General features: G+C 37.4%; 1 protein-coding gene and 1 long non-coding RNA gene across 5 annotated transcripts in view; one reads left to right on the top strand and one right to left on the bottom strand.

Annotated features, from left to right (window-relative positions):
* dazap1 (DAZ associated protein 1) overlaps positions 1–23,611 on the top strand; it is a 35,293-nt gene that overhangs the window by 6,985 nt on the left and 4,697 nt on the right. Inside the window, exons 5-13 of one of the 4 annotated variants that reach the window (XM_008406638.3) lie at positions 340–447; positions 3,351–3,399; positions 8,733–8,815; positions 12,382–12,529; positions 13,967–13,999; positions 15,249–15,398; positions 18,797–18,961; positions 22,684–22,776; positions 23,210–23,257. In XM_008406638.3, the coding sequence (XP_008404860.2) occupies positions 340–447; positions 3,351–3,399; positions 8,733–8,815; positions 12,382–12,529; positions 13,967–13,999; positions 15,249–15,398; positions 18,797–18,961; positions 22,684–22,776; positions 23,210–23,257 (877 nt within the window). The remainder of the gene's footprint in view (positions 1–339; positions 448–3,350; positions 3,400–8,732; positions 8,816–12,381; positions 12,530–13,966; positions 14,000–15,248; positions 15,399–18,796; positions 18,962–22,683; positions 22,777–23,209; positions 23,258–23,611) is intronic. The other 3 variants (XM_008406639.3, XM_008406640.3, XM_081606140.1) reach the window with 3 other exon arrangements.
* On the bottom strand, positions 1,008–5,574 carry LOC145551412 (uncharacterized). The gene is made up of 3 exons (XR_014087236.1): positions 5,410–5,574; positions 1,371–1,486; positions 1,008–1,235 (listed from the first exon to the last, which is right to left on the bottom strand). It is a non-coding gene; the product is annotated as an uncharacterized LOC145551412 (long non-coding RNA).

Here is a 23,611-nt window from a genome sequence, read left to right on the forward strand (position 1 = left end):
CCCCCACCCCAAGTCATTCAGCTGGTTTTTACTGAAAAAAGTCGAGATTAAATGGGTAAAAAATAAGTAATTTAAGCAGCGTCTTGCTTTTATTGCCAGATTGCAGCAGCAGCAGAGAAAAGCTCTGCGGTTGAGTGGAAGTGGAAGATGCCGTGTTCTAGACTGGAGCTGCATTGACTTGACATGTTAAGAATTATACCCCAGGGCAGTAGAAGAGCCTAATTTCTTCTGCACTGTCTAAATAGATGATAGCGTACTGACCTCCCCCTCCTCCTGAAGTGATACTGTAACACACTTTGATATCAAATCCATCCACTCTCTTGCTTTTTTTTATTTCAGAAGGGCAGCAAAGCTGATAGCAATAAATCTAAGAAGATATTTGTAGGTGGAATTCCCCATAACTGCGGAGAGCCTGAACTCAGGGACTATTTCAATAGATTCGGAGTGGTAAGTATCACTGCTGCCCATTTAGTGTTGGTTAAAATCACATTAATGTAAATTAAAAAAAAGCCCCATCAGATTTCCTCTGGTTTTGTTTTTTCTGTTGTATTTAAGTTTTTCAGACACGGATAACCTGAGTGAATATAAATCAGTTTTCAAATTTTGTTTATTAAAAGAAAAAAAGCCAGCACCCCTGAATCAAATGAACGACTAAAGTTGGAGTAGAAAGTTTTGAGAAAACCAGAGACTTGGCGTGTTTTCACACCTGATAGTCCAGTAGACGGTTTGGGACCAAAGTTACAACATTTGTTACTTTTTCAGCTGGTGCGCTTCTCTTTCTCACTGCACTGTCAAACGGACCAAACCCTTTGAAAAACCTTTTCCCCTCCTCGCCTGTGGGGACACTGCATCAAGAACTACTGAAGAAGACGCTGAATGCTACTTCCTTTTTATGAAATGTAAACAAAAACAGTGGTGTCAGATTTAGTAGGATTTCACTTTTGTTTTTGGTAAAAGACAATGAGCCTTTAATGTTAAAATTATTTGAATAAGCACGACTTGCAGGTTCTCAGCTCCTCCCCCATTGCGAATCGTGTCGAACTTGAGAAATTGCAAATTTTCCTGTACCTTTAAGTTATTTCTCCACCTTTATCAAAGCAGCAGTCTTGAGCTTGAACCACTGTGCTCACCGTGGTAGAGGCGGGTGTGAGCAGCAGCTTTACAAGTGTGATTGACAGCACGAAGTCCCTCCTCTTGGCTCTGATTGGTTGTTTTTGAGCAGGAGTGTTGTATTTCTGCAGATGGCAATAGGACCACAGGGAGGAGATGGAGGAACTTGATTTAGTTTTTCACATATTATCTGTCTCATACTGCCAGGAGATTAACAGTTTTAATAATTAGTTAAATAAATAAATGTTTATAGAAGTTACCTTCTGCTTTGTCAAACCTGTTGATTGCCAGTGACGCTGCAGCAGCGATGCATCCAGATGTTGGAGGATGGAGTTGCAGACACCTGATTTACAATAACTGATGATTTTTTGTGTGGCTGAAATGTTTAAATTCAGACACAATTGAGGGTTATTGAGCGTCAGTCGTGTGTTCTCCATTAGAAACAAGTGCATACTTTGACTAGACAAATGCCCAGAAACCTTTATTGTGTTTCTTTTTAGCCAGAGATGAAGTGACTGCTTGTCAAAATTTGCTTTAGCTTAATGTAACGAACCGATGGGCGAACATTTTCCTTCAGGATTTTTTTGGTTTGCAGCAGAGTTTAGTTATTCCAAGCTGTCCAGGTCCCCAGATCATCATACTGCCAGCACCGTGTCTGACCATAAGCATGACGATCTCTTTCTGAAATGCTGCTTTCCACCAGATGTAATGGGACTTTTTTCTCATTAGTAGACAAAATATTTTCTCAAAAGTCTTAAAAATGTGGGAGGATTCTTTGTTTTTGTCTCTTTTAGCCTCTGATCTCCTCTATGGATGCCGTTTTATTTGCTGAGCATCTGTCCTGTTGAATCATCATCACTTATTTCACCGAAGCAAGTGAGACCAGCGTGGTTTATATCTGGTTCTAGGTTCTGGGTTCTTTTGTGACCCGGATGAATCGCCACTTCACTCCTGGAGTAATTTTTGTAGGCCGGCCAGATGAACTCTATGTCTTTATAATTTGTTGTTTATGGCTCTCACTGTTTCACTGGAGTCTTGGAGCCTAGAGGGCAGCTGCACAGATCAGTCAATAATTATGCCCCAGTTCATTTTTCTACCACACACACTGGCTGCGTCTAGTTGGTGGCCGACGCTCCGAGGCGCGGCGCTCACATCAGCACGATGAGACTAATTTATGTTAAAAATGCAAATTTATGCATTAATTGATAAGATCCAACAAAGTGTTTTGGAACCTTTTCCAGACTGATGGATGTCATTGGTTTTCTCGTGTGTTAATAAATCTATTTTTTTGATTTTTTTTTTTTTAGCTTAAAATAGCAGGAAAAAGTTCTATTTCAGGAAATTCTGGATGCTGCAGCTCTGCTTGTAAAGTTGATCTGATATTAATCATTAATTACAGTCGAGTGATTTAACAAAGTGAACAGTTACTGTTTTTACATAGGGGCTGGTTGCTTTGGATACCTTTTTCTTTTTGAATTTTAAATAAATTATTTTGTAAAATAATCTACTCAGGTTATCTTTGTGTATTATTTTTCATTATTTGAATCTACAATGCTACATTCACACAGCATGCTTGTTTGTTCATAGTACCAATTAAATGCGACCGCAATAAAATTTCAGTTTATGAAAAATCTCCAACCTGTTTTTATGCCAAATTTGATTTCTGATTTTAATCCTTTTCTTCTTCATCACTTAGTTATTTGTTCATTTTTAAAAAAATAAATTTTTTTCAATCCTTCTTTTTGTGAGATGACTTGAATTCAAAGTCGAAATAATTAGAAGCTGTAAATGCGCTTGTCAAACAAGATGGCTGACATCACTCGGTCTGAACTATGGAAACTGAAAGAGTGCATTGGTGAAAAAAAATCCAGATTTTCCAAAAAATGTAATTTTCAGAAACAGAAAATTTGATTGACGTCTACTACTGTAGATACTTGAAAACAACTGAATCTGTATCCGATTTAGTATCACATGTGGAAGTACAAATCAGATTTTTTTTTGATGATCGAAAGAATCAGAATTCAGCCTGGCGTGGAAAAGTCTGATAAAGGTCGCATTTGGGCAAAAAAAGAACAAAAATCAAATTTGGGTTTCATTTGTTTGGTGTGTGAACGTAGAATGAAACACTTTTTCATGGCATTGCAGAAGAACGTTAACAGTGAGGGTTATTAAATTGAATATGAAAGGATCCTGTCCATTTTTCTAAATGGAGCCACTGTTTTCCTTTTGTCCCATTCAAGGTCACAGAGGTGGTAATGATCTATGATGCGGAGAAGCAGAGGCCCCGAGGTAAAAGCTGATCCCGTTTTTCTCCCCCCTCTCTCCCGCTCTATTCCTCACCATCTTAAATCCCATGGCAAACTATTCTGGCCCAAAGTGAGAAATCACAACCCATTCATTTCCATTTAATTCACTTAAAACATGTCACCCTGCAGCAGGCGTTGTATGTTGGACACACACTGAATGACAAAGGCACTTAAAGCAGATTGGAATAAACCCAGAATGTTTCATTAATAAAAGAAGCTCAGTTTTCTAGAAGCCATTTAGTAGAAAAATGACTAACTCGTCCCACCATCTGCTATCACTTCATGATTGAAAAAACTCAACTCATTGTGTTTTTATTGTTTTTTCCTCCATGTTTTTTGAAGTTACTGTAGCTATTGTAGGGTTTGCTTTGTAGTGTGTGGGTTGTGACCTTGGTGGAGAACATGAGTCTTTTCCTGTGATTTTTCCTCAAGATTGATTTCTGAAAAGAAATCGGTGATCAAACAGAGCAAGGAAGCTATTTATTTTAGATTTCTTACATTGAAGGACAATAAAACCTGAAAACAGAAGCTGTAGCTTTAAAAATACCTCTAACAAGACGATTTATGACATTTGTTTGTTGACTTGAGGTTATTTGTAGTTGAAGGTTCCGCACAGGCTCCTAATTTTACATTGGGACGCTAAAATGTTTAATATACATGCGATAGAACGCCATTTCGATTTATTTATGGATTTATTTTTAGTTTTTTTTTTTTTGCTTAAAGGGGATCTATTATGCAAAATTCACTTTTTGGACATTTTTATACTTCCATTTCAATTCAAATTCAATAATACTTTATTGATCCTAAAGGGAAATAAAATATTTTTGTAACTCGTATTAATTAAAAATTCTTCTGAGTTATTGAATCTCAAATGTTCCTAAAATCAGCCCAAGACCTTAAAGAAAAACACCCAGCCGATTTTTGGCAATGAGTTAGTTTTTTGGGGGGTTTAGAAAACGAGCCATTTCAAAATATGTCCCAGTGCAGTGCCATTACCTAGCAACCCCAGAACCTGGCCCGTCACCTAGCAACCCAACTTGCTCCTGCGCTTTTGTTGGTCAGTTTGTTTTACCGCTGTATGCGCCGTACAATGTACCTATTCTAACCTGTTCAAGGAACTATAATAACTTTAACGGCTCTCCATATTTCTGCAAAGAATCAGTCATTATTTTGCAGGAATTTTGCGAATTCTATTTTTAATTTTTTTGGCACATTTTTCCCTTACTCTTATTGTGGCAGTGACAGCAGGGCAAATGTTTTGTGTATTTTAACAGGATTCAGTTAATGTTAACGCATCGTTGTCTAAAGTTTTATGTAATGTTTTGCTTTATAGGAACAAAAGCACCAGGACACAGACATTTATATTTAATACTATGTTATGTTTAATATGTTTTTTTATTCCTGTTTTTTTTTTTTTAATAAAAGGTTCTTGCTACAAAATACTACACTAAGCCCTAAAAACACAGCTAAAAATAAATATTTGTAATTGAATCAGTGCATTTTTTTCCTGTGCTGTTATAAAGATATCATTTTCTTTTTATGCAAAAAGAAAAATTAGAAAATCCCACATGGGACGGATGAATGCAAATCCGTGTCCACAGTGGCTTTAATTACACATGTTGATGTATAGCTTCATAAAATGCTATCATTTTCTGTTTTTTTTTAATAGTAGATGTCTCTCCTATAAAATGCAACAAAACGGATTCATCCAATTAATGAAGAAGTTAATGAAATGCATTCTGGGATCAGAGCTAAAAGGAACTGCTACCTGATAAGGAGACAGATTGTGGGAAAAATAGGTGCTCCAAAAAATACAGCACTTAATCACAGTGTGCAGCTGGCATATTGAGAACAGTTTGAGCATCTAAAGAGGGATTTGTCCTTCAGAGCGGCGGCTCGCAGCCCAAAATCCATATGGCGAATACGACATCGTTACCACAGGAACAATAGCATTGAGCTAAAAATTTTTTACCCATTGAAAAGTTTCTCTAACCTATTTTCCGGCTGCAGAAACGACTGACTTTTACATCTGTCCGGTTAAGTCATAAATAAATGATGAGCCTTTGACATGTGTCGACACTTTTAGCATTCACGGTCTCCTCTCCTTGGGAATCAGACTCGTCCCGCCGGCTGTGCTGGCGTCAGGCTCGGCCCGCTGAGTTACAGTCACAGCTGTTTCATTTGTGCTCGTCCCACATCGCGGTGATGCGGCGGCGGCCGCTGACCCACTGCTTCCATTATCGCTCCACCTTTTATGTCACCATTCATCCGCTGTTGGGAGGAACCCAGAATAGTTTATCATTGGGATTTAACATGATGATCTGCATCAGTAACAATCATTTATTTAATCTTTAATAATATTAACGTTTTCTGGTACTAAAACTATTTTATGTATGTCTTAAAGATTGGAATAAGTTTTCTTTACCTTGATTTAGAAGTAACTTGTACTTGTATCTTAAATGGCATAGTATGTTTTCCCGTTTGTAGAAAGTTAAGTATTTTTGTAAGTAAGCCCTTTCTATTTTTCTTTCTTCTGTCCCCTTTCTCCTTGTGAATGGTTTGAATGTGATTAACTTTGTTTTCATAAGATTTGTCTTTTCTCCTTTAGGTTACTGTGCATTGACAGGTAACACAGAGGTACAGGCCTGCTGTAAATGCACTTCATTTTTTACTCTGAAACGGGGTCTACAGAAGGTGCATCAGTTTTTAGTCTTTTAGACTGAGATAAGTGGTGAGAGAGAGAACCGACTTACTGAGAGTTTTCAATCAGGTTATTCTGGTGGATGGGCGCATATGAAATATTTACTGCATTTATTCTAACCATATGTATTATTTACTGGTAGAAAACTGGCACCACATTTTCAATTGCACTGATCAAATTCTGTGTTTAGTGTTAGGCCTATATCAAAAACCTGTAATCAGTGGTGGTTTTTGGCATACATGCATTAATAAATTAACAGCTTATACAAGTGTTAGCAAATTGGCGATAACATCTGCGAATCCATTGTGGAGAGTATTCAGATCTGAATTTATTAAGTATATGAAAAGAATTTATTAAATATTTTTGACTTGTTTGATATTTGGCTGATTCATCTAATCTGCAAAATTGGGTTTTAAACATCCTTCCTGTGTAAAAGTTTAAACATACTGAGATGCTTTTTCCTTTGCATTCCCTCGCTATAGTAAGTTCTTGCATCTTAAATGCATGAACTGCTACAATATAACATTTTTGTACCTTTTGTTTCTATGTATGTTAGAATATCTAATTTGTAAGACATCAGATGTTTTACATCTTTTTCTTTTGGATTCAAGTGCACCACAAAACCTGTGTGCTAAATGCCGGAGGCAAAACGAGTCAAACATGAGCTTTCCATCTTCTCTAAAACATAAACACGACGGAAAACTTTCTGAAAGAAAGCAAACAAGCTTGAAAGAGAAAAATCCAAACTATTTAGACTATTGGAGTTATTTTCATGGAGTACTGTCGCCATCTGACAGGTTTGGTTGTCTGAATGGCTAATAACAGACAGTTTTTATGTGGAGTCCCATCCATACCGAAATATATTACATAAACACACAGTTAATAAATTGAATTCCTGCACCAAAGAGTTGAGAAGTATATACAAGTCCAAGTTTAAATTGATATTTATCACTGTGAAGGAATACAAAGGAAAAAAAATCCCCTGTTTCCCTTAAGGGGATCAGTAATTTTCAAAAAGTCACTCCAGGTGTAATACGTAACCTTTCTATGTTCATATATATGTAATATAATATAAAAATGCAATAAATAACCTTAAAACATGCAAAACAATAGCTCCCAATGAGAAGTTGGCAGCAGTTATCATTGTAACATTAAACGTGGCTAAAATTGGCAACATTAATTATGATGGCAGTTAAAAATATATACAAAACAGCAAATTTACTCATGAAACACTGTACATTATTAATTTTATCTAAAATACATGTTAAGATCTAAGACTTGTAAAGGAAACGCAAAGCTGATTCTAATACATACCACAGTTACAGACACCTGAAGAAGTGGCAGTTACAGGTTGCTACGGTAACCACCACCAACCGCCAAGAGCAGCGGAAAAAGAACTTAAAAAACGCCAATAAATGTTGACTAAACAAAAATAAATTCAAAATTCAAAGAATTAACAAATTTGGACAAACTTCACATTGATAACATTGTTAAAATAAAACTCCGCTTTTTATATATATATATATATATATATATATATATATATATATATATATATATAAAACCAACTTTTTAGAAACCATTTTCTGCCATTCCAGTTTGAGTGCAACCAAGATATTTCAAACTTCTTAATGGTGCCAGTGTGGTTGTAAATTTAGGTTGGGGACGGGTCATTGACAGATGTTATTAATAGTGGTAGAGCATAAGGCAGGGGAACGCCTGGCGTTGCACTAGAGGTCTCTGAAATCGTCTCGTAGGACGTTTAATTGGATCCAGGTTAGGTCCCCAAGTGGAGATGTGCTCTCAACCCAGTTCTGCCAGAACCCAAAGATAATCAGATTGAAAAGTAGATCACCGCAGCTTGTTAACACTCTGCAGAGAAGTTTTGAAGTAGTTCATTGAGAGGTTGGTGTTCCCAAAAAGTTTGACTTTGAACTCGATTCTTCTTGGTGCACTTTGTGTATTCCCCGTAAAACCCTTTGAGTGAAATAAATAAATGAATCGGTGAGGGGAAAACGCTACGACCTGTATCTTTGTGTTACCTTTGTAAGCAGTTTTGCGAATGTCCGTTTTTTTAGGCTTATCCTGGCAGACTCAAAAGTAAAAAAAAATACTGAATTTGGGAAAGCTCGGAGAAAGCTTTAGGCATTCTACAATTTGTGTTACTCCATGTTTTTGTGATGCATTAACAATGGCTGCTGCGAGTGTGTGCTCCACAGCAATATACCAGGGGACAGATCAAGGTGGGGTTTGGATGAAACGGCAACAACTAACAATATGTAACAATACTGCAATTTATTATTTAGGTGGAAAATTGACCTTACTGACCGACCTCATTTTCTAGTGATCCACACTCATCATCCTTCATGTTTAACATGTAAGCTGTTCATAATTGTTCATTTCACCAAGTATTGCTAAAGAAAAAGATTTCCTTCAATCCCCCCAGGCTTTAGTCTTGGATTTGTGTTGCTCTGCAAGTCTGCGACGTCATCCGAACCCCAGGAGCCTCTTGCTCATCCTTGACGGATCCTCAATCTGCTGAAGCCCAATACTGTTCTTCATCTTGTGTTGTCACAACCCCCTGCTACCTTGATTCACTCTTGGTCGTTGGCTAGGTTTTGGATTTATTACTTTCGAGGCCGAACAATCAGTGGACCAGGCTGTCAACATGCATTTTCACGACATCATGGGCAAAAAAGTGTGTAGTTGTAGTTTTATTTTACCCTTAAGATCGAACAGAGGCTTGGGCGATGCGCTCTGATGATGATTGTCAGAATTTTCATCAGCAGCTTAAATGCATCACTTAACATCCTAAAATAACAAGAATATTGGCACCACTTAACAACTTATCTCGGCTTCTGTGTGGATTTAATTGTCGCCCAAGGCTTTGTTTAAACTGACCACTCCTTTAGAGTGTCTCAAGTAGATTTAACCAAAATTTCTTAAATTTATCATATTTTTCTGGCTTCCAGTGTAAAATTATTTCCAATTCAAGTAGTTTAAAATACCATTTATCACCTAAAGGATTGGTCTAATCAGTTCTGTTTTCTTTTTTTCTTCATTCTTTCTTTTGTCTGTTTTCTAATGTTTTGTTGGCAGGTCACTTACATGTCAACATGTTTTTATTTTTAATTTATTTTTTTCTTTTTGAAAAAGTTCAACTCGGTGACCTCAGTCGAATCTCCATACTGTGTCTGTTAGCTGTCGGAAAAAGCAAAAAGGAAAGTGTGGAACGCCAGGCAAAAGAAAGATATTTGCATATCACTTCTGGGTGTTTGTTTAGCTTGCTGGGTTCTCCAGATGGATGGAGTTTACTGCACTCGTTGCAAGGCGTTTCAGATAGAGGCAGGTAAGCTGCTCATACAGGCAGAAACAACACTTTGTTGGTGGTGTCGCATTCAAACACTCTTCATAACCTTTTTGGCACAGTGTGTGTCGGCTCAGTGTGTGTAGTAAACACCACCCAGCTGCTGCCTCAGCTGAGTAAAACCCACCCACAAAATTGGCAAGTTTTAGTCAAAACATATCTGATATTTGCTCCAAACATGTCAGTTTCCTTGCAGCTCTTGAATCATTGGTGTTAATTTAGTTACATTTGGTCTAATTAAAAAAGTTAGCCTACTTTTCTGCCTTAATACAAACAGTGGCTAAAATGGAGCATTGTTAAACTTTGTTTTTGCATGACATTATAGGGAAGGAAATGTTGTGAAAGTCAGTTTAATTTACTAGACGTGGACAAAACCTTAAATAAAGTTCAGTTTTTATTATAGCAGCAAAATCTGACTGAATGTTTCAAAAGATCCACAGTTAAACTTTCATTGTGAGGTTATGCTAATGCAATAAATTATAATTTGTCCACATCTGTACCATTTTATATTCTGGCACAAACAATTGTGCCAGAATGCTGATGATGCTAACATCATCAGCAGTTAGCTGGATGATGTTGTAGCTGTTAACATAACTAAAAACTAAAAGTTTATTTGCTTGGCTGAGATTATTTCTCGGTGCCGAATAAGCGAATATTTAACAGATTTGATCATTAAAATTTTCTAATAACTTCTGCTTAAATACAAACTGAAAATATAATTGGGATTTATTTAAAATTTATCATTAACCAAATGCTCAGTTCCCTTTAGCATTACAGGACAAAATGGATTAAACATGTAAAAAGTTTCTCAACTATTATTAATGTAATAAACCCTTTTGAGGAACTGTTTGAGAGTATTCAGTACAAACAGAAATTATGTAAATCCAGTTTATGCTACTGGTTGCAATCTTTTGCTCCCATTTTGTAAACCTACTTGAATAAGGACAAGCCACATACAGAGTTTTAAAGTCTATTTTTATCATTTATAGTCCTCTACAACAGCTCATAGCGCATATTATCTGGAAATATATAAGTTGTTTTTGAATAAATAGAAGGGTTTGTGTGTGCATCCTTAAAAAGATTTAAATTAATGCATTTAAAATGAAGGCCTTAAAATGTCTTAAATTAATTGAAAAATAATATGTTGGACTTAAATATGTTTAGACTATTAAATGTGATTCTATGTAGTTTTCTTTTTCCTTGCGGGACTTTACTGTTATGCATAAATTTGTCTGTATTCACTGTGTTCTATGATTGAGGGCAGTTGCTGCTACTTGTAGCTAGCTGCTTAATATACTCTTGTTAGCTAACTAGCTTGCTAGCAAGAGTAACGCTAGCTAGCTTTTTTACATCTATTATGTGTAATTGAAGATTTATCAGCAGTTAGCTGGATGATGTTCGTCTTTGCCACTGGCTCTCTTCTGTTGCCATTTCTTTAGTCCATTTCTGTTGTGATACAGGTCTTAAATTCTGGTCATCTTAAAAAGTCTTAAATTTGAGTTGGTGAAACCTGGAGAAACCGAGATATAGATTGGACAGAGTTTTAATAGGCTCAGGATTGTGACATCAGTGAAAAGTTGAAAGGAATTTGATAAAGACGGTTGTTTTGTTCTTTAAATAACTTGACCTAATGGGTCATAGCTGCTTTTAATTTGAAAAATCTCCCCAGGAAGACGAGTAAAAACCTGAACGGGATTTCTGTTGCTAAGTAATGAGACATTAAGCTTCACTGATTATTACATTACAAAGATGAGTTGAAACCCGTTTAGTCGGTTAATGATTCAGCCCAACCTGTGTGCGTACCTTTGGTACCCGCTCGCCTTGACTTTGCCCTCGTTTCCTACAGGAATCGCGGCTCGACTTAATCCATTGTTCTTGACTTGACTTTACTTTACGCCGGGACTAGAGGGAGCCTGGGAGATATAAGTTACAAAATTAGAAACTGGAGCACATCAAACTGTGGAACAAATCCCAGTTCTGCTGTTGGGGACCACGCAGAAGTCATGGTATCCATCACTTGTAGCTGCGGCGCCCACGGGGAGAAAATGCTCAGGTAGCAGCCGGCGGCGGCGAGGGCCACTGCTGGAAACATGTGCATGTAATTAGGTCGACAGAGAAAGAAGACGGGAAGCTGGGGAAGGTGGTAACACCTTAAAGCGGGGAAGAATTTGCTATTCGTTTTCCTCCTGCAAGGTGACCCCAATAACTCAACCCTTCAGTCTATTTCTGGTTGGCTCCGCTTGGTCTCAACCTGCTTCTTTGCTCTGGTTAGCTGCTAGCGTAGTTAGTGGAACAACACATAACCGGAGCTAATTTTTCAATTGGGATCAATTACTATCTTTTTTTGACACAGTATGAAGATTCTGTTTTATGTTGACTAAAAAAAAAAACTGTTCATTTGTACAATCTGCATGTTTACTGTTTATCCTGTTAGAACCAAGAGACAACTTTCTCTTTACATCCATTAACCCTCCAAAACTTACTCCAAATAAATTTGATAAATTAGATCCTTTTTTAAGCATTAGCTGAAGAAAGGTAAGTCATGACATTACATTAGAATGTATTGATCTTACATAGGGCAATTGATAACAAATAAATACATAAATCTATGTTTCTCGGGTACATTTTAAGATCTGGAGCCAAAATGTTTTAAAAGTACAATCATTGAATGACTTAATTTTATAACAAGTACCTGAGACACATAGCCGTACAGCTCTTGTGGCTACACTTTAAATTTAATTTAAGTAGCTCCCCCACATTAATCCAATAAACATAAAGTGAAAGATTTTAAACTGGCCCAAAACGTTAAGCTTAAGCATCACAGGTAGGGCAGGTGAAGGATTTATTTGACCCGTTTACAGGTGTTGCCAAATGTGCCCTTCTTGTCCTTCATCCAGGTGGAAGTAAAGAAGGCAGAACCTCGTGACAACAAAGCTCCTGGCCAGCTTGGTCCTGGCCAGTGGGCTCCCAGGGGGATTTTGACTGCAGCTAATGGTTGGACAGCACAGCCGGCCCCAGGCTGGCAACAGGCTTACGGCCCACAGGGTGAGTGGGACCGAGTCCCAGAGTGAAACGAGCAACAACCTGTGTAGATATGGAACATGTTCTGGGTAAATATTAACCCAGTTTATGTAGATTAGCACTTGTTTTTGTTACCTTGAACTTTAAAGGGGACCTGTTAGGCAAAATTCACATTTTGCACATATTTGTACTTCTCAACTGCTTCTAAAAACGGCCCAACCGCTTAAAAACAAAAACGCCCAGATGTTATTTGGCTGTAAGCTAAAGTATTTTGGTCTTTGGAAAGTGAGCCGTTTCAAAAACCTCCCAATAAGTCACAATTAATGGGCAATGCGCCGTTACCTAGCAACATCAGCGGAACTCTGCCTGTTACCTAGCAACATCAGCAGAACTCTTCCCATTACCTAGGAACCCAAGCAGAGTTCCAGCACGTGTGATTGGCTGCAGGAAAAGACAGTAGTTTCATTGTAGACTTGCCATCCGAAATTGCAGTATTCTTGTCAGTTGTGCAGTAGGTTCCACTTCTGCAATTCATAGATTTGTATAATTACACATCTGTATGATTTTTAGTGATGGCACTCATCAAAATGTAAAGTTTGTTCAACTGTGGACTGTATGGTGTTTTCTTTATAATTTTCTTTATGTAAAGCACTTTGACCTGCCTTACTGAAATGTGCTTCACAAATAAACTTCATTGATTGATTGATTTGTTTGCAGGCATTTTCACAAATGAGTGTAAACGTTGAGTTGGGGGCGTAGCCAGTAACAACTTGTTCAGATTTTAAGTGGCTAGAGGTCCTAAACAACTCATTCTAAATGGAGATCAAAATATTGAACAGACTAAAATCTCATTATCCAAGAATAATTTTGTGCAAAAAAAATTTAACGTTTTTTTTAATCACACATAGACTTGTTCTAAGCAGTTCAAAGAAGCATAATGGGTCACCTTTAAACATTAATCCAGTTTATGTAGATTAGTCCTTGCTCTCGTTGCCTTGAACTTTAAAGGGAACCTGTTATGCAAAATTCACATTTTGCATCTTTTTGTACTTCCACTTGGGTCTCAATTGCTTCTAAAAACGACCTAGGAGCTTAAAAATATGTATCTACGTGCTTTTTGGCTGTAAGTTAAAGTATTTTGGTCTTTTGAAAGTGAGCCATTTCAGAAACCTCTCGATAAGTCACAATAAATGGGCACTGCGCTGTTACCTAGCAACATCAGCGGAGCTCTGCCTGTTACCTGGCAACCCAAGCAGAGTTCCAGCACGTTTGCTCAGCTAGTTTGACCATTGTATTTGCTGTATAATGACTGCTGGAAAAGACAAGTGTTTACCATCGAGGAAGCTTAACAGGTCACTTTTAAACATTAACCTAGTTTATGTAAATTAGTCCTTGTTTAAACTGTAGCATTTTACCTTTTCTGGATCGGTGTTAAACTGTGGCTGTTTTCTCTTCCTGAAGGAGTGTGGGTGTCCGCTGCCGGCCAGCCTATAGGTGGGTACCAGCTCCTCCACTGACAGACCCTTCCTTGAGTTTTCTGCATGCTGGCTGGCTGGCTGTGAGATTGCTGATAGATGTGTCGTGGCCGTGTGATCACGTGCTTATCTGGAAACGCTCACGTGGCAGAAACGGGGCTGAAGCACTGTGGCCAGCGTGCTGATGACAGTCTAGCAGTGCATGTTATCACTGATTCATAATGGCTGAGGCTGCTGATAATTTACCACTTGAGCCAGATGGCGGGGTTGAATGGTTTCCGGCATCACTCTGCTGTTGGTCAGGCTTGACTTCATGTCAGCCTGCAGGTCAACCTGCGGGGGTCACTGGAGTTGAAGTTATTAGCTGAAGTTATTATAACACAAATAAAAGCTGTTGAATGATAATCTTGAGGAACGATATCATGGGCTTTACAATAAATTGAAATTAATTAATTGTGATTAAAACTAGTTTAACTAATTTCTAACTGTAGTAAATCGGCTGAAAAATGGCGTACTCGGAGCAGGACTGAGTCAGAACTAAACACAAATATATTTATTTAGCATTTAAGATATAAAAAAAAAGGAAAAACCAAACCCTTCTTTGCCTGTAAATGTTTTACTACTCTAGTGGCAGTTTTTGCTTCGCCTGGATTTTTTTCAAATTCTGGGGGAAAAAAATCTCTTAAGCACCTTTTGTTATCAAAATATGAATTGATTACTTGAAAAAATAAAAGGTCAAAAGCCTAGAAGTATTTGTTTTAGCTACAGATGCGTCTTTTGCTACAAATGATCAAGTGTACGCTAAAAGGAATGGTACGTTATTGCATTTTAGGTAACAAAATGTTTATTTTCTTTAAAAAAAAAAAGAATTTAATTTAACCCTTCTCCAGTCATGACAATGACTTTTTTTCCTAATCCGAGTTATTTTCAAAACATCTTTTCTTCCCTTTAAGGTAGGGAAACATGTCATAAGCTTCTGTCATCCAGCTGAATTTCAGTGTGCAGCAACATGTGGGGGAGGGACAACGTAGTAGAACCGTGTCCACCATGCAGCCAATGAAAAATTTCAGTCACTTTTTAATGAGAAAAAGATGGAAACATGAAAAACTACAATTTTAAAAATGATGACCGTTGTATGCTATGATGCTGGTAACCAGTCAATGTCTGTTAGTTACTGTTGAGTTGATAAATGAAAGCAAGTCTAATTGTGGTTAAAAACAAAAGTTTCTGCATTGATTAATTGATGGATGCTTTCTTTGTTTGAGCAGGTGGGTATGTACCTTCGCTTTCAGCGGGCCGGGGAACCCCCACGCAACCTCCGTCACCCTTTAACGCATTCCTGGTCACCACGCCGGCCGGCAGCTTCGCAGCACCTCAGGGCTACCCTCAGCAGGGCTACAGCACAGCACCTCAGTTCGGTCAGTCCTTCATTCACAAAGATTACTTACTCTGATGGCAATAGCATCATTTCAAGGGGATTTCATGCAGGAACTTTGTATAAACTGATGTGGTCGGAGTCGTTTTTCTGGAGAAGACAAGCCAGGAGATTGACTGGATGTGTCATTTTAAATAAATCAAATAAAGTTTACCCTCTTTCAGTTGTAGCGTTTAATCTAGTGAGCACATAATAAAGTGATCTGAGCTACTAAGTCGCTAACCAAGTCTAACCTTAAAGCTGCAACTTTTATAAAAATAAATTTTTACGTATTTGTTGAAACTGATAGTTTTAAGACGACCTGTGAAAAATCAAGCTCCTCTCTAGAAACAACCAGTCAGAGCCAGGAGGAGGGTCTTAGTGCTGTCAATCACCCTCTGTGTGGCGCTGCTCATCTCTCCTTTTCACTCTGCTACGCTGCAGCTAACATAGCCTGTTGTGAATGCTCAGGCTACATAGCATGGCCACCGATGACGGTGGATAAACAATATTCTTGTGACTTTAAGTTGTTTCTCACCATTAGCACGTAGAGCAGCGAGTACACGAGGATGATTTACAGCGTTAAGACCCTCCTGGCTCTGATTGGCTGATTTTGGTCGGTGGTGTATTTCTTCAGAAGGCGATTGATTAATTCTCTGTAGTCAGGAAGAAGGTGGAGGAGATCGATCTTTTCACATATTAACTGTTACAACATGGCGACACTTTTAACTAGAGATGTGCCGATCAGGTTTGTTCCTACCGATACCGATCACCCCTGAGGGCCGATCACAGATACCGATCACAGATACCGATCACATAATTATTATTATTTTATCATAAATACTACCGGTTACATTATGTGGAAAAAGGAACCATGAATTCACCTTAATTTAGACAAAAACTTGTTTTTAATAACTTTTTCCAAGAAGAAAACTAAACAAAACGGGCATTGTGCAAATTGTACTGCTATTGGTAATACTATCTTTAACAGACTGATAACATATGAAGGCTCTGAAGAGGCTAAATAATGCAAAGAGCCAAAATAAAACCTCTCAACATTGCCAAAAAAATTCAAGTATAAAACTTAACATTCAAAGGCAAATACAGGATCCATTACAATAAACAATCCTGAGTTACTGAATGAAAACTTCCTGATAGCATGGCGGCTAGCTGATTACTGCTAGTTCTGAGATGCTGTTTCTGACTGAGCGGAGTAATTATGCAGAACCGGGAGGAGATCGATTATTTTTTTAGAGATTATCTGTCTCATGTTAGGACAGTGAAAGTTTTAATACGTATGCAAAATGTATTTTTTAAGTTAGATGCTGCAGCTTTAAGCAGAGGTTCGGTGTGAGAGTCACTACCAGGTGGAGCAGAAGCGGCGCTCCGTCTGTGAAATATTACTACCTGTAGCGCATAGCAGCAGTTCAACAGCGAGAACAGAACCACATCGCAGCTCGAGGACTTAATAAATAATTTTGCGGGTTATTTGTTTAGCTTTCTGACAGTCATGCTAATCCGGGTGAGTGTTTGTAGCTGTGCGCTGCTTTACCTGCTGTCTGATCCTCCATATGTCTTTTTTACTGCAGTGAGCCTTGATGTAGCCAAACTCCGTCAAGTATGGCATTGTTTTTATGTCGTATTAGCTTCGTTGTGTTGATGCATTTTGACGTGCTTCAATTTTCCGCCGCAACACGCAAACTTCCCTATTCACTCAGTGCGTTATAGTTCCACATCGCTTAGGATTTGTTGCTGCGCAGTGTGAAGGAAAGGAGACCAGCTGCACAGGCAGGCTGCGAAATGAGAAGCAGGTGATCGGTTTGTGTGATCGGCAACAAGAGACTGTGATCGGCGATCACCGATCATACACTTTTTCACGGAAATCGGCCGATTATGATCGGTGACCGATCAATTGGCACACCTCTACTTTTAACAAATATACAAAAAACATAAGTAATTTTAAAAAAAAATATTTGTTAAAACTGTTTTTCTGTCCTGACTGCATATAATCTGAGTCAAAACTCCTTCACAATGCGTGAGGCTGATAAAGTCACACAGAAATTCACTAAGTATTCTTCTTCTAAATGTTGCTCTACAAACTGTTGACTTATGGGATGTATTTAGTTTTTCTCAATAAAACTTTCCCACTTTGGTTTCAACTTTGTTTAAAAAATTTCATAGCCTTACTTTTTGTTGTGTTTTTGTAGATTTAAAGTTACATTTGAATAATTTTGGACCAGAACGTTTTATTACTTGGAAGTGAAGGAGGGTGTGCGCTAAGCTGCTGCTGTAAGGGAGTAACCTTCGTCTTATCAGAGGACAGCATGACTTGCAGACTCAGAAATGAGTTAAATGCAGCTGGAATAACCATAAAGGATTACTGACTCGTACAGGGTTCGTACCTGTGCTGGAAATCCTTGAAAAGCTTGAATTTCAGTGTTTTCAAGGTGCTTGATAATCAAGCAATCAGTTTTGTAATAAAGTGCAGTTGTCTAACGTTTGACTAAAAGCCTAAATTTGGGGAAATTATTTTTACAGTTGAAACCAGATACTTTCATACACCTAATAAAAAAAAAACATTCACAGTTTGAAGTTAAATCGGATCAAACTTTTATTGTTTTACGTCAATAATAATCACAAAAATTATTTCTACTTGCTAAATGCCATAAAACTTTGAGTATTTTTTTTAGATATTTGTTTCTAATTTCGTATATTGTGTTGAAGGGTTTAGTCTGAGCAGCAACATCATTTACCTCAATACTATTTATTTGGATTGTTTGTATTATTTTTAATAGTGACTTTTTGATTTTTGAAAATGAAATAAATGTTGGCTTATATTTTTTACTTTAACAGTATTGAAATTGGAGAGGTTTTTTATGTATTAGTAATTCTCAGTCCAGTCAGGTGTACAGAGTGTGAGAGACATTTCAGTAATAAATTATACCTAAGAGTGAATAGAAACTCTTTTTTTTTTTTTAGTAAATTTTATTGCTTTTATCTCTAAAATCTGGTGCTAGAAAAGTTTTGAAAACTTACCTGGGAGTTGGGAAAGTTTACAAACCCAGCTCATGTTGGCACGTGTTTTTGACAGTAGTTATGTTAATGTTTTGTAAATGATGTTCAACAAATCTTTAAAATAATTTCAACAAACCAGAGAATTGATTATTTAAAACATATTGATGTATGAATTCTCTTTGGATGCATCCTGAAGCTTTTTATTTTCCCAAACAGTGAGGACAATTTTGAGAAGAATTTACTTCAGAAGTTAAAACTTCTGAATAAAATGGTCTATTATTTGTTTCCTTTCAGGTTTATTTAACTGGAGATGTTTGTTTACATGAACATTTAAACAAACGGCTCTCTGTAGGCGGCTCACTTCTGTTGTCTGACCGTCTCCTACAGGTTACAGTTTCGGCACACCCCAGGCAGACCAGTACGCTCCGCAGGTTCCTCCTCCTCCCACCACACCAGGAACGGCAACGCTGGGCTTTGCCCCCGCAACCACGCCAACTCAGGACTTGAGCAAAGCTCCCACAGGGCAGCCTGATTTTCCTTACAGCCAGTATGGTAAGGAAAGCCTGAAGGAAGGAAGGAAGTGTGCTGCACGTTTTCTGTCCCTTTTTGATTTATTGTTGTGTTTTTAATCATTCCTTTGAATTCTGCACATCTTCCCAAATACACTCCAACCTGGTGCAACATCTGAGTTCATTACAGCAGCAGGAGCTTGCTCTTTGGTCCCATTTAGCTTGGACATCCATACATGCTTTCTGCGTACATGAACACCTCTGGCTCTGCTGTGGAGATGCTGCTGATGTTTTCCAGGAGTCCTCAGCAATCATTTCTGTCCAGTTCTCCCAGCTGGGCTGTGCTTTGGTTTTTAAAGATTGGTAGGTCTTAGTTGGGTTTGAATTAGATCATCCTGCATTGCAATGTGTTTTGTTTGTTTTTGTTTTTTTAAGGGCTTCTTCATGCTCTGTGTGCAGGATTTGTGATTTGATCCCAATTCTACCACTTCTCATATTAACTCTTCCACCTTCTTCCTCCCTAACCCTGATCTTGGCATGGTTGTTTTAGAAGGGCACTTGCATGACAGTATCACCTTTTTAAAAACAAATTTCTGATTAATTTCGCTTTCTTAGCAAAGTATAGGGCTGGAACTATTATTCTAGTAATCGATTATTTTGACGATTTAATCAGATAAAAAAATTGACACCTTCTAGAGATTTTTTATTTAACCATTTATGCCTTTTTATGCAACATTGGAAATGTATTAAACATGTAAATAACTATTCAATTCTGTTTAAATGCGAAAATAAATGTTATATAGCCTAATATGCTATAAATTAGCAACATAGCATTAGCGTACACTTAATTTTTTTTATGTTTTATTTTTTATTTTTTGCAGAATTTGAAAAAAAAAAAAAGCTAAATTGTGTGTTTACGTTTATTTCAAACCTTAAAAATAGAAGTAAGATGGTAGCTCTTTAAAAATGACAACAAATTTCTAAAATTGCAAGTTATCTTTTTTTAAAAAGTCGTGTCATTTGCAGCTCTAACCAAGTTTTATTTTGCTGGCCTGAAATTATAAAGTTGCAGATTTTTGGATTAGAGGTACGAGTTTTGAACCAAAATTGCAGGTTATCCTCATTTATGCATTTTTTCAAAGCAAATGTCATGTCAAAAGCTTAAAAAGAGCTTCAAAGAAAGCACATATTGTGATGCATTTATAGACTGAAAACTGTGGAAAATTTTTGTTTTGATGCTTCTAATGAACAAGGATCTAATTTCTGGCCAATTGGTGCATCTCTAAAATTAAAATTTTTGCTAGATGTGTAGAGTTTCACAAGTTCATTTGAAAGTTACATTAATCTTTTCTAAAGTAGTAAACTGGTTACATTACAGTAAGCATTTATGCAGATATGTAGGGAATTAAAATTCCTACTTCTTGATTTTTTTTTTTAAGACGACAATGAGGTAGCTGTAGTTACCAGAAAATCCAACATTTATTCAGCTTTAAAATAAAGGGAAATACAGGGAAAACAACCTGGTTTCCATAGCGACAAATGCGGCCGGATTAAAGACGTTCATGTAGAAGAAGCTTCGGTTTTCTGTCTGTTTTCACTCTTGGCTTTCAGCTGCTGAGTTTATGTTTGGAGCAGTCATGTGACCGCTGTCAGTCATGGCAGGTGTCCATCTTGTTCAGTGTTTCCTGCTTGTGCTGGGCGTCCCATTCACCTTTTTTGCTTCAAATGTTTGCAGACCCGGTAGAAACTACTAGACCTTTTGTGTGATGTGGTGCTGTTGATGTTAAATCCTTAACCGTTTGTAGAAAAGAGTAGCTAACAGTGGAGCTAACATTATTTATTTGTAAGGGTTTTATTTAGTTTGTGTTTGGCTCAGGGGAAGTGATGAAGGTTTAGTCAGGATTAAGCCAGTGGGGATGCATGTTACATATTATCAGCAACAAAATCCCTAAATAAGAGTTTAAAACCTCCTTGAATGAGTTCTTCACTTGGTGTTTTTCCAATTTTACACACATTTACTCACTAAACATTCATGTTAACTGTTTATAAAAGAACCGTTTCGTCCTAAATTTAGCAACAGACCAAATACTTTTCCCTTATTTTTGGTCAAGTTAATATTGGCCAAATGCTCACCCATTACCACATCTCACCTTTTTTAAATTAATAGGGTAATCATTAATATTTTTTGGTAAATAGGGATTAAGATCAAATCTAAATTGATCTCTACAGAGATCCCAATTAGTCAATTTAGACTAATTCTTGGATATTTTTCTCACAATGTTAATAAATTAGAATATAATTGATACGTTTAGACATTTAAAAATGTAAAGTTGAACTCAGTGTTATTTTTCAAATTAATAATATTTTATTTTGATTTTTATAAAAGCTACTTCTCAGCGCAGAAAGCTGCTAAAGGCTTAATGGAGGAACATTGTGATGACTTCCTGGAGACGGAGAAAGAGTAGGAGCTTCTTAAAGAGACAGAGGCCCAATTTCCTGGTATTAAATTGCAAAGTCAAATTCCTTCATGTTTGATGGATGTACAGCTTTTTTATAACAGCTTTTAGATGGCACTACGTGCCTGAATAGTAGATAATGTCGCCCCTTTAACACGAACAAATAAATATTCCCAGTAACCTGTAAGTCGATTTGATTCAAGGGTTTGAATCTCACACGAACCCTTGAATGGGTTTTCGTTCGCAATCTTCTCAAGTCTGCAGTTACCTCTGTTGAGTGTTGACATTTGCCACATATTTTCCTTCCACTCAACTTTCAATTAACATGCTTTCAAGCATTCTGGCATAAATGGTGAGCCTTCTTAGCAACAACCATTTGCACCTTAACTTCTTTGGAGAGAGTCAAGGACTGTCTGCTAGTCACAGTATCAGCCCTCGATTGTTTTGGCAATAATTATCACATTTTCTGAGAAACTTAAGTTTTTTTCTTTTGCTTTGAGGCATAATCCTAAAATTTTTTAGTTAAAACGGGAAAAATCTCGCTCTGCATGTAAAATCTATACATTTCATTTTAAATTAAATTACTGAGATAAATTGAGGTTTAATTTAGGTTCAAATATACTGACATTCAGGTTATTTGTTAAATCTAGTTTTAGCTACAAACATTAATTCTTTAAGATGTTTAGATTAATCTGTACACCAAATCACAGAAAGATTTCTGTGTGTCATTTCAAACCAAATGAGCAATCATGTTTATGAAGAAAGTTGCTTTATCAAGAACACATTTTACAGCCGCAGTGAATAGATGGACATTTTTTATCTAAATTACAGCCTGGTTTATTATAATTAATGTTTTCTGTAAGTGTGGAAGGGTAAAAAGCTGCACAAACGAGGCAAAAAGAGCTCAAAGTCTTGTTGAATGTACGTTAGCCTGTCCCCAAGTGGTAGAAATGCGTTATGACATGCAGACGAGCATTTGCATTGTAAACTGCAGTTTTTTCAAATGGCTAAAGCAGATAAATTTGAAATGAAACCACACAAAGATAATTTCCCACTGGCTATTCACAACAAAACCTTAAACGTTTATCTTTAATGTAATATATTTATTTAGAAAGTGACCCCAAGCACTTACTTTTGGCATGATTTTCAGTCCTTCCTAACTAGTGGACGATGCAGAAAGGTAGAGCAGAGTAACATGTGTAGCCAGTGAGTGAGCATAGATGTACACAGTCAGTGAGGGAACTATAATAAGGTAGTCAGCCAGCACAATCTGGGTTCAGTCAACCTGGTCTCCTCATCTCCCTGATAGGCCTGGGTAACTACCCTCAGGACCCCTCTGCCTACGGACCAACGCGTCCTTCTCACAGTTATGGTCAGGATGAGCAGGGAGGATATAGTGCAGGTAGGTGCCAGCATCGTCTTCTCCAACAAAAAGAAGCATTTATTTTCTTCACTACTTTAGTTCTTACAGAGCTGCAGCTTGATTGTTTGGCCCTTTGTGTGTTGTATTTTGCATGTACATTTTTGCATGTACATACAAATTACCACGTGCCTTCTTGTATAGTTAAGCCCGGCTATCGTTTACATGACAGCTGACTGGATTTGAAGGACATTTACATCGAATTGGCTAGTTTAGTTCAAATCAGTGGCTGTGGTTTGACTATACCAAGATGAACATGTCCTCCTTTTTTGTTGTTGACTGTCTGCATTGCTTTGCTGATTTCTAAAAGGATGATCTAATTGTCAGAAATTTTGTTCATGGTTCAGTTGTCTCTATGCATCAGCAGTCCATTCACCCATCGTTTTTTCCCCCCATCTACTGTCTCTAATTGTAGCTAAAGGGGTGAGAAAGGAAAGAAGATTGAAAGGAGACCAGCATACCAGTAAATCTGAGTTTCTCACAGATTCTTCTCTCTCTGATGGTCCTGTTGGGATCATTCTTCCAAAAAAACAAAAAAAAAACAAAGTCTTGTATACTTCTATTTGTGCATTTCTTCCTCTCTTTTTCTCTCCCTCATCTTTCCACTCCAGTTGTTTAGATCTTTTTTAGAAATGTTTTGAAAGCTTCACTCTTGTTTTGAACTGGATGCTGCCAGGACAGGAAAATACCTAAACTCTGAAAATCTGGCCACCAATTTGGGAACTAAAGCTGACATTCAAGCCTTGGTCTGAATCATCTCCTCAGGGAGTTTCCTTTCTTAGTAGTTCCTGTGTTTCCCTTCTATTTTGCAGGGAAA

Source organism: Poecilia reticulata, chromosome 4 (assembly GCF_904066995.2).
Source record: "Poecilia reticulata chromosome 4, P_reticulata-male-v2, whole genome shotgun sequence".
In the NCBI taxonomy this organism is placed as follows: domain Eukaryota; kingdom Metazoa; phylum Chordata; class Actinopteri; order Cyprinodontiformes; family Poeciliidae; genus Poecilia; species Poecilia reticulata.